The following is a 10,754-nucleotide window of genomic DNA, read 5'->3' on the forward strand; positions in this document are numbered from 1 at the left end:
TTTTAAACACAAGCAATACAGTGGATTAGTTTGGGGGGGGGGGTCAATCTGATGAGATCGTTTGATAGACGCAGTAGTGTACTTTGGTGTGATTTGCCGTCGGTCCCTTTCCCAGGCCAAGCAGCGCGCCGAGGTCCTGCAGTCCACCCACAAGTTCTTTTCAGAGCAGCAGCAGCTTAGCAAGGCGCTCAAGCCGCAGGCTCAGATGCTGGAGGCCGCCCCGCCCCAGATGGCCCAGCTGCCGCCACCCAATTCCAACCCCGACGCCGACAAGCCACCCCAAGTTTCGTTGGCGTCGGCCAAGCCCGTCCGCACCGGACCCATCAAGCCGCAGGCCATCAAGCCAGAGGAGGGCAAGTAAAAACGCGAGAGCTCCAACAGCTGGCCAAACGCCTTTTATCAGCTGCGTGTGTGCGTGTGTGTGTGTTTGGGAAACGGTTCACACGGACGAGTGCTGCTCACCTTTTTTATTGCTTTTTCTTTTGACTTCAGCTCCCTTTCTTTCCTTCTTTTTATGAGGATCAGTTTGACCTGTGTAGTGAATGAAAGTATGTTTTTGTTGTTGTTGTTGTTGTTACTTTTTGTAATGGAAACAATCTTGACGAGGATACACGGTCGAACTAATCCTGACATTCGAGCATCATTTCAAATCACAATTCTCTCATCACTCCCATGTGAAAATCGACCTCTTCATGCACGTGTGTTTGTGTGTGAGACAGGACGCTCCTGTATATTTAGCCAAAGGTTAAAACAGCACAGGGAGATCATTGTAGTAGGATTGCTCAAACACACACATACACACACACACACTGATGAGAAGCATCAGTCCTATTTTCTCCATGTCTGCCTTCTGTCCCAAGCAAAGAAGCCGAGCACGCTCTGGTCTCTCGTCTCTTCTTCACCTTTCTCCATCGGAGGGTCCCTGACACACAAAATGGCCGCCCCTCTGTTTTCCTTTCCAGGCAGAAAAAGAGTTTGGGAAGATGAGTGAGTGGAAGATGGATGAATGAGAGAGCGCGAGCAGGGAGGAGTGTCATGTTTTTTGTTTTTTTTTTCTTTTCATTTTTGTTGTACTTGTACAGGGGTTACATCGCTGTATTAAAATATGTACGGTCTTATTTACATTCTCTTGGTTTGGTTACAGAAACTAATAAAAATACAATGCTGTTCAGAGGATAAGTGTGCAATCAATGTTTTTTGTCCACTCGTTGGCATCAAAAGATTGTTGCTGAAGTATTTCTTTCATTAGAATTATTTTTTGGACATCTTTGAACCAAAAGCAAGCATACAAGCCACTAAAAATATCTTTATGGAGAAAGGGCAACATCAAAAGCTGATTTAAATTTTAAACGCAAGATCTTACTCTGAAATATGAGACAAAAGTTCCATTGATTTTTCTGGGGAAATGTCTCTAATTAAAAAAATAATACGGAAAATGTGTCTCAAAAGTTACGCGGTACTAATTTTTAAAATTATGTTTTTGTTTTTTTGCTTCAAAAGTCCAATTAGAAAATCCAAGAAAGAAAGTGACTTTGAGTTTCAAAACATTTTCTGGAAAGTTATGCTAAAAATGTCAAATTCTGAATTTTAAACCAAAGGTGTCCGGAAAACTGAGCCGCAAAAGTCAAACGGAAAATGAAAATGCATTTGTCCGGGGAAAAAAAAAAAATGTCATTCAAAAGTTTCTTTGATGAAAGCAAACAAATGTTCTCTGGAAAACACCTCAAATGTCAAAACGAATTTAAAAATAATTGTATTGAAAAAGTATTTGTAAAGTCACAAAATTTTCATTTTAAAACTAAACTTTTTTTAGGTGAAAATGCGGGATTAGTTGCTATGTAGCCTATATTTCAATCGGTCGTCTATGAAAACGACAAGTCTTAACTTAGTCACACAATTTAAATTTGAAACCAAGGATTTTGCGACCAAGTCTCAATGCTGCCCTGCTTCTCAGACACTGACGAGCACACATCATTTTAAACACTTTTTATTTCAAAATAAACAATTTATGTTAGCTGACTACAGTGTCCATGCAATATCATGTCAACTATTCACACACTGAACACTTTCGTATTTAAGTGTACACGCACACACAGGTCAATCAATCATTTTGTGCGACAAGTTGCGTGTCAAGGGCACGCCCAAGCAGCAGGTGGCGCCATCAACCCCTCGAAACCCATCGGAAGAAAGGCATTTCCTGGGAAAAGGCACAATAATGACGGCAAAGGCAGCGCCATCGTTCATGTACGGTACGTCATACTCAACGACACTCTTTAGTACAATATTCGGTAAACTTTCCCGTATCGGTATGGACACAAATCAACACAAACCTCAGGTACAAAAATAATTCCTCTTCGGGGTATTGGTGCGCTTGGCCCGCCTGCCTGCCAGTTCACAAAAAAAAAAAAAAAAAACGCGGTTTAACTTATAACGTAATATGTTTATACCTTTGAACTTGATTGTAATGTTTTTGTGGTTTTACTTGTTTTCCATTTTAACTTTAAATTTGGATTTAAATGAACATTTTGTTTACATTTTTTAATCACGTACATGTAAAAGTGATGAACATGCAGTCTTGTTTTTGTTATTACGTTTTCACTCAAATGTTAAATGTTTAATTTCCATTTTTAAATCATTAAAATTTTAAGAAACGTGATTCCAAGAAACACCCGTCAAAACTTGAAGTTAACAGGTAAAACTCAAGTTATGACGTAACAAAAAAAATAAAGTTGTCGTGAGCTTCTGTAGCCCTGGCCTTTAGCTAGCAGGCAGTCTCCTCAACACGGCTCTGAGTCTTTGAAGCGAGCGGAGCGAGTTAAAGTCACTTGACGTAGTGGGGCGAGGCCCTGCTCTCAGGCCTCGGCTGGAGGGCGCCCCAGCCTCAGGTCGTAGGAGACCATGTGGAAGTTATCCCAGGCGAAGAGCTTCTTCTGCGCCGGGTTGTAGTCAATCATGCTGTTGTAGCCGTACTTGTTTTTGAAGGGGACAGCCAGGGGGCGCCCGCGGCTGCTTTCCGTGTCGTACATGTAGTTGATGGTAGTGTTGGCCGCCCCGTAACTGGCCACGGTGTAAAGTCGGCCACACACCAGGAATGCATTGGCCACGCCGTTCTTGCGGATGTTGGTCTCCCAGCTCTTGGTCACCCGCAAGTCGTGCGGGTCCAGCTGGGAGAGCACCACGGCCCCCTTGGCCTTGCTGGTGGAGTAGATGGCCCACAGGCCGCGCTCATCCACCGCCAGGTCGATGTCGGTGTAGCCGCCCCACGCGTATGGGAACTGGCCGTGGAAGCCGGCATGCGGCAGATCACGCCGCGCAGCCACGCTCTCTGACGCCAAATCGAAACGGATCAGTGTGCGGCTGCGGCGCCGCTGGTAGTACAGGGAACCGCGGTACAGGACGGCGCCTGTCCCCTCCAGGGGTTCCGGCAGCAACACCACCTGCATGATTCCACACAAAAGTCAGTATCTTTATTGAAATCCATGGCCCCCCAAAAAACAATAGGACTCAAAATGAAACACAAGTTTAGTTTCAAATATTGATTGATTTGCGAAAATTAAGTGTCTAAACTTTAGACACTAAAGTTTAACAATTTCAAAAGAAAAATGGCACATACAATTTCATCTACATTGCTGGGAAAAAGAAGAATTAAATATCTGTTTGACTTCAAATTTTTGGGAAGAATATGTCTCAAATCATTAATGTTTTCTTGGAAAAAAAATGGGCCACGAAAAGTTTCATATTTTCCCCTCAAAGTTAATTTGAATTTCTGATCGTCAGACAGTTGCAGGGTATTTGGAAAACATTTCCAGGGGGGATAAATACACCTAGAAAAACATCACCAATTACAAACCCAAACAATTCCCGAGCAGAGGAAAAGAATAGCCACCTTGGTGGGATACCCCTTGGAGAGCTGCTCCATGTCTTCGTATCCAAACAGCTGCCTGACGTCTGAGCCAACCGTGTCGATGCGCCACACCATGCTGGACCCGTACGGCGCCGCGGCCTCGGAGTCCTGCATCCATATGCCGTATTTTCCTGCGATGCTGTCGGCCTTCCTGTGAGTGACGGGCTCCGACACGGACACCAACACGCCACAACCTGGACCACCGAGCACAGCGTCAAATTACAGGTCGGCTGCGTCAGGACTAACTTATTTAAGAACAACTGTATTTAATTTTCAGGTGCAATACATTTGAATTGAATCATTATTTAACCCTTTCAGGCTCAGTGGTTACTACAGTGGACAGCTTATGATGTTATCAGGTTACAGGGTGCATGAAAGGGTTTAGTACATACAAAAAAAAAGTCCTATATTTAAGAGCCATGTTGATTTCAAACTGCGTATCTCAAAGTGGCTTACATTAATATTAAATATACTTTTGAAGAATATAATTTTTTTATGAACACTTAGGCCTAATATATATTTTAATGTTGGTCATGATGGTGGTACGTGAGGAACAAACAATTTCTCGAGGTGTAAAAAGTTTGAGTGTACGGACAGAGCTATGTAACCCTGAGATCGTGAGGACATCTGAGGTACTGTTGGCATGAGAGCAGTGATCCAGAAATTGGCGGGAAAAAGAGCGGTGGTGCTTTCCGGCCAGGTGCAGGATTTGGCAACAGCAGCATTTTCAAGTCCAACTTGCACGTGTGGAGCGCATGTGCAATGATCCCCCTTATCCTCTCTGGCATGACGCAGCTATTCTGGAACCCAACACAATGCTATTTATGAATAGCGCTATTTGCTTTGGGGTTGTCACCATAGGGGCAACTTTTTATGGGTGTTATGTTTGTGGGTGTCATGTTTGTAGGCCAGACAAGAGGAAGGACCGACTTAACAGCGTCCCTGACGTCATTGTTTTTACTTGAAAGCTGCAACCAAAAAATAGCCATAACTGGAAAAAATGCAAAGAAAACTTGGATGCAGATTCTTTTGGCAAAATAATGTCAGCGCCTTTGACATTTTTACTGGCACCATGACTTTGTTTAGTTTTAGTTTTGGCCCACTGTGAATCATACTTCGAGACCATGAAGCCAAAAACTGAAACGGACCCCATTACTTGTCATATGCAGCTGATTGATGGGCAACAGCAAAAGTAAATGAGGGTCATTCTGGAGTTGAACTTGGTACCTCATGCACCCGAAGTGAGAACCATTTCCCTCGACCACGGGTGTCCATACTCGGTCCTCAAGGGCTGCTGTCCTGCCTGTTTTCCACAATCAAATCGTTCTAATGCTGCTTCAGAGCTGATCATCTGAATCAGGTGCGTTGCAGCCGCACACCCTTGCCCGAGACAAAAAAGGTATGGACCGAATTAATAATGACCCAAGTGACAGCGGGTGATGGAAGTGTTCAAATTGAAAGTGAACAGTGTCGTATGGTTACCCATGTGCTGGCTGCAATGTAACGCAGGATGAGACATAATTGAAAGCTTTGGCTACACTGATAGAAGGGCTCGTCCGTGAGTTGAACCCGGGACCTCTCGCACCCTAAGCGAGAATCATACCCCTAGACCAACGAGCCACATGCACAATCTGATGTACCCCATGACTTGTTGTCTGATGGCCCATGTGACGGCTGGCAGGTGTAAAACAGGGGTACATTATTGAAAGCCACCGATGCTCCAGGAAGGGCTCGTCCGGGAGTTGAACCCGGGACCTCTCGCACCCTAAGCGAGAATCATACCCCTAGACCAACGAGCCACATGCACAATCTGATGTACCCCATGACTTGTTGTCTGATGGCCCATGTGACGGCTGGCAGGTGTAAAACAGGGGTACATTATTGAAAGCCACCGATGCTCCAGGAAGGGCTCGTCCGGGAGTTGAACCCGGGACCTCTCGCACCCTAAGCGAGAATCATACCCCTAGACCAACGAGCCACATGCACAATCTGATGTACCCCAGACGGCTGGCAGGTGTAAAGCTGGGGTACATTATTGAAAGCCGCCGATGCTCCAGGAAGGGCTCGTCCGGGAGTTGAACCCGGGACCTCTCGCACCCTAAGCGAGAATCACACCCCTAGACCAACGAGCCACGAGCAATCTTATGTACCCATGACTTGTTGTCTGATGGCCCATGTGACGCCTGGCAGGTGGAAAAGGGGTCGGGACATGATTGAAAGCCACCGGTGTCAAATGAAGGGCTCGTCCGGGAGTTGAACCCAGGACCTCTCACACCCGAAGCGAGCATCATACCACTAGACCAATGAGCCACATGAGGGAAATGATGTAACCCATTACTTGGATGCTCCAGGAAGGGCTCGTCCGGGAGTTGAACCCGGGACCTCTCGCACCCTAAGCGAGAATCATACCCCTAGACCAACGAGCCACATGAGCAATCTGATGTGCCCCATGACTTGTTGTCTGATGGCCCATGTGACGGCTGGCAGGCGTAAAAGTCGGGGACATAATTGAAAGCCACTGATGCTCCAGGAAGGGCTCGTCCGGGAGTTGAACCCGGGACTTCTCACACCCGAAGCGAGCATCATACCACTAGACCAACGAGCCACATGAGGGAAATGATGTAACCCATTACTTGTCGTGTGGCAACCTTATGTTGCAGCTGCATGGCTTGGCGAGGTTGTGATCTTTAAATATGAAACTAAAATTATTTATATATCTTATTTTTTGGTCAGCAAGCTCTGTAAAAGCTTGATAACAATCCTAATCATTTGAATCAATTGTGTGAGAAGAACTTCTAAAACAAGCGGGACTGCGGCTCTCTCGGACAGGATTTCGCCGAGACCAATGAGCAACAGACTCAAGAAAAAAAAAACTCGACCCAAACATTTGAAATGACCCCATTACTTGTCATGGATGCTTTTAATCAGCATCTGTAAATCTAGTGACAGTTTCTAACCTGTGTATTGTTCGGGAGCCGGAACTTCAGTCACCTCAGCCTTGACCTCCTGGAAGCCCTGCTGCCACACAGAGTCTGTCACATGCATGCATGCGCGCACACACACACACACACACACACACACACACACACACACACACACACACACACACACACACACACACACACACACACACGTTGAAGAGCCAAAATTGATGAGCTCACAAATCCGATGCCGGATTATAGGAGGACCACCTGACCTCTCAAATTGCTGCCGTCACCCAGCCTATTGGGACGCGCCATCAGGTGGGACATGGGGTTCGAACCTGAACACACAAACATGAACTTTGAGTCAGGTGTTTCTATAATGTCATGGACAAGTCCAGCTGTGCTCGACTGAACCTTGACCGTGACACTTGTTGACCAGTTTCTACTTTCTACTTTGGTGCTGAAGGAACTGGTTATCCGTGAAGGTAACTGCGTGCACATTTGCTTCTGCATATTCAGCTGTTATAATACAAACTACATTGATGCAGTGGTTGGTAACTCAAAAAGCTTTTTTTTTTTTTTACATCCTGAAAGGAAGTTTTTGGGGGAGATAGCTGGATTCTTCCCAAAAGTGCCGATATAAAAATGAACTGTTGACATAACCACGAACTGGTAGTTGGTGAGGCCATGTGAGGGCAACAGCAGGGAATGTGACAGAAGGAAGTGGACACCCGCCCTCTCGACGCATTCCCAGCTGCTGTGGAGACAGCCAGTCGGAAGACGACATGACGCTCCGGATACTGCAGACACCCTGCCGGGCGCCGCCGTTCATCATGCATTCACTCCATGCAATTGCCCGTCCAATAATTTTTCCTCAAAATTCCAATTTTGACTGATTTTTTTTAAGGGCATCTTTGTTCATGCTATTGCAACGTGTATTGAGCAAGCCAGCTATACCGACACATTAGAGCGCCTCATTGTTGGCCATGAACGTGTGCATGTCTTGGAGAACTGTAAAATTAATGATTTGCTCAGCCCTGATGAACCCAATTGTTTGTGTTATTGCTTTCCCATGCAAGTTGAGAGAGAGAGAGAGAGAGAGAGAGAGAGAGAGAGAGAGAGAGAGAGAGAGAGTTCAAAGCACGTTGCATGCTTCGTGCAGTGGCGCACAAATGAGCTTTAATGACGCAGAAAACCTTTTTTTAATGGCTTTCAGGCAGAGGCTTGTGAAGACATGCTGGCAAGAAATGCCAGCGACATGGGAAAAGTCAAACAGGACAATGTTTGGAAAACACAACAGAAGAAAAATCAAAAGGTTACTGGACAAAGCCATTCATCAGCACTGCAGGTAAACACATTCTCATCCCCAGGGTGTGTGTGTGTGTGTGTGTGTGTGTGGTCCAGATGTGCCTCCATCTTTGTCTGTCACAAAGGGATTCCCATGGACCCCTTCTCTGGTTAGGAAATTTAATTCGAACCAAACTATTTTGATAAAGTCCAATATTAAAAAAGTTCCATTTGTCCGACTAAAAATAACCCAGTCCAAATTTCACGCCACAAATTGAATCTTGTATCTCAAGGCAACACTGTACTTTGCAGATGCATGCGAGGATTTATTACTGATGCAGAGAGTCTTTGGGGAGCGTGGTGTGGGAGTCGAGGGGGTTCAACAGACTAATTTGAGCGGGTAATTAAATGGCTGTTTGCCCCCTGCAAACGCAACACCAGAGATTAACCTCCTTGGCTCCTTGTATGGAGCTGCCCTCCTTCACTGGCGTCATTAAAAGCCTCGAGTGCGTGACCTCCGCTTCTAGGCTCTAATCGCATTTCACCCCCCCACCCCCCGACCCCCATTTCCACACCTTCAAGTACTTCGCACCCCGTTTGCCATGCGAAGGAAAGCGGCCGTCATAAAGGCTCATGAATACTGAGATGACCCACAGGGAGTAAGCCGAGCCGTGTGTCTGTTTACGCACCAACATTCATTTTAAAACATTAGTCTCTCCTCTTGGTGGATCATCTTACTCCAGCCCTAAAGGCTCGCCACTGGCTCCTAATTAGCCAGAATAGATTTTAAAATTTGGCTACTGGTCAAAAAAAATTAATCATTGAATGAATTGGGTGCTGATTACTGGTTACTGATTAAATGCTACTTGAATATAATCGAGTTTTTGTGTGTATGTATTTATCTATCTTTGTATTATCGATCTATACAGAGAGACAGGAAGATCCAACCTTTAATTCAAGTGCATTTATTCCATGGGAGAAAGAAATCCGACATTAAGAAATAATTCTTTTACATCAAATCATGCATGCCACAATTATTAGCACCCCAGATGTGAATATTTTGCACCGCCCCCCTTTTGCCCAGCAAAGCAGCACCCGATGTTCTCTTTCAGCAAAATCAATTAAAGAAAGAGGAATCTTCAACCATTCCGCTTGACACAATCATCCAGCGACCCGGCTCCACTCCTCTGCGCTCTCCTCTTTAGCTCAGTCCACAGGTTTTCAATAGGGTTGAGGTCTGGGGACTGAGATGGACATGGGAGGAGCTTGATTCTGTGTCTGGTGAACCGTTTCTACGATTTCAGTTTGCTTCTGCAATCAAAAATTGAATTTGTTTTGACATCTTAACCAGGGGTGCCAATAATTATGGGGGGGGCCACTGTGTCTATGTACGTGCAGTACACGTGCGCGCACACACACACACACACACACACACACACACACACACACACACACACGCCACTGTGTCTATGTACATGCAGTACACGTGCGCGCGCGCACACACACACACAAACACAAACACACTTTCTTTCCACTTTAAAATGAACCGTTGTTGAATTGCATCACAACTCGTGTACTAGGATACGTATCGAATCGTCTTTTATTGCCCATGCACACCAAATTCTGACCGATCACTGTGCTGCGTGTCACAAATGAGATTGAGATTGACCAATAACGCAAAAAGTGACATTCATCTCAATTTGTGTGCCGCTAGTAATGACTGACATGTCAACTGACCGATTCTATGGAGTGGCACACACGTGGAGTCATCGTGCATACTCAGTTGTTCTTCTTACCTCCAGCAGGTCTCATCAGACCACCGTCAGGCACGGCGGGGGTCTGCAGCGGGCACGGTCTGCTCCTCAGCCTCTCCGTCTCCCTCAGCATCTCCTCCAAGCGTCTCTGAAGCGAGCCCATCTCTCTCTGCAGCCGCTCCTTCTCACCCTGCAGCAGGTTCCTCTCGCCCACCGCACGGTTCAGCGCCTCGCGGAGCCGGCCCCCCGCGTCCGCCGAGGAGGCCCCCGCCTCCTCTCCGGTCAGCTTGGACACCAGCGCTTCCAGTAAGGTGAGCCTGGTTTTGATGCCCTCCACCTCGGGGCCTCCGGCATGGGGGCAGCTGGCCTCGGCGGGGCTGGCCACGGTAAAGGTGTACTGGCATCGCCCGCTTCGGTCGTTGCCCCTCCAGAGGGCGGCGCGGTCCTGGGCGTCACCTCGTGGGGCCAGGAGCCCCAAGAGGCACATGGAGAGCAGGAGGAACATGATGCAGGAATGACGAGGAAACCCCAAATGGAATTTTCAGGGATTAGTTTCTTCAGGTTTGTGTTGCTGTCGTCCCCCCTCGCGCGCAGGTCGCTTACACTGATCTCTCCCAGTGCCGCTCGCCGATATTTATACGGTGAGTGGAAGAGGTGAAAAGGAGGGAGCGAGAGAGTGAGGGAGGGGAGAAAGAAAGATGGATTTACGGGAGGAGGTGGAGGCTTGTGTGTGGCCATTCTTTCATCGTGGCTTTATCCCCCCACGGCAAACAAACAGCCTCCACTTTATTTGTAAAGGGCGCTGTGTGTTTTTATTTAATAACCCTTGGTGTAATTGTTGGGATATGGCCCGTGCATTCCAAGAAAGTCAGGGGGGGGGGGGGG

At 46.6% G+C, this 10,754-nt stretch overlaps 2 protein-coding genes, 1 long non-coding RNA gene and 7 other non-coding genes across 12 annotated transcripts in view; 2 read left to right on the forward strand and 8 right to left on the reverse strand.

The window, feature by feature from the left end:
• The window catches only part of prrc2c (proline-rich coiled-coil 2C), a 21,112-nt gene extending 19,936 nt beyond the window's left edge, over positions 1-1,176 (forward strand). For all 3 annotated transcript variants that reach the window (XM_019896514.1, XM_019896516.1, XM_019896515.1), the window contains exon 34: positions 116-1,176. In XM_019896514.1, coding sequence (XP_019752073.1) covers positions 116-361 — 246 coding nt within the window. In that variant the 3' untranslated portion in view covers positions 362-1,176. The remainder of the gene's footprint in view (positions 1-115) is intronic.
• A 1,484-nt stretch (positions 1,177-2,660) lies between these two features.
• Positions 2,661-10,603, reverse strand: myoc (myocilin). The gene is made up of 5 exons (XM_019896523.1): positions 9,912-10,603; positions 7,101-7,166; positions 6,862-6,936; positions 3,887-4,098; positions 2,661-3,437 (listed from the first exon to the last, which is right to left on the reverse strand). The coding sequence occupies exons 1-5, from the start codon at positions 10,372-10,374 to the stop codon at positions 2,853-2,855; spliced, it is 1,401 nt and encodes a 466-aa protein (XP_019752082.1). The 5' UTR covers positions 10,375-10,603; the 3' UTR covers positions 2,661-2,852.
• LOC109531991 (uncharacterized) lies at positions 4,052-9,270 on the forward strand. The gene is made up of 3 exons (XR_002171286.1): positions 4,052-4,129; positions 8,045-8,176; positions 8,643-9,270. It is a non-coding gene; the product is annotated as an uncharacterized LOC109531991 (long non-coding RNA).
• Positions 5,453-5,524, reverse strand: trnap-agg (transfer RNA proline (anticodon AGG)). Its single transcript has one exon. It is a non-coding gene; the product is annotated as a tRNA-Pro (tRNA).
• trnap-agg (transfer RNA proline (anticodon AGG)) lies at positions 5,632-5,703 on the reverse strand. Its single transcript has one exon. It is a non-coding gene; the product is annotated as a tRNA-Pro (tRNA).
• Positions 5,811-5,882, reverse strand: trnap-agg (transfer RNA proline (anticodon AGG)). The gene has a single exon. It is a non-coding gene; the product is annotated as a tRNA-Pro (tRNA).
• trnap-agg (transfer RNA proline (anticodon AGG)) lies at positions 5,965-6,036 on the reverse strand. Its single transcript has one exon. It is a non-coding gene; the product is annotated as a tRNA-Pro (tRNA).
• On the reverse strand, positions 6,143-6,214 carry trnap-cgg (transfer RNA proline (anticodon CGG)). Its single transcript has one exon. It is a non-coding gene; the product is annotated as a tRNA-Pro (tRNA).
• trnap-agg (transfer RNA proline (anticodon AGG)) lies at positions 6,259-6,330 on the reverse strand. Its single transcript has one exon. It is a non-coding gene; the product is annotated as a tRNA-Pro (tRNA).
• trnap-cgg (transfer RNA proline (anticodon CGG)) lies at positions 6,438-6,509 on the reverse strand. The gene has a single exon. It is a non-coding gene; the product is annotated as a tRNA-Pro (tRNA).
• Positions 10,604-10,754: the final 151 nt, after the last annotated feature.

Source organism: Hippocampus comes, unplaced genomic scaffold (assembly GCF_001891065.2).
Source record: "Hippocampus comes isolate QL1 unplaced genomic scaffold, H_comes_QL1_v1.1 scaffold22, whole genome shotgun sequence".
Lineage (NCBI taxonomy): Eukaryota > Metazoa > Chordata > Actinopteri > Syngnathiformes > Syngnathidae > Hippocampus > Hippocampus comes.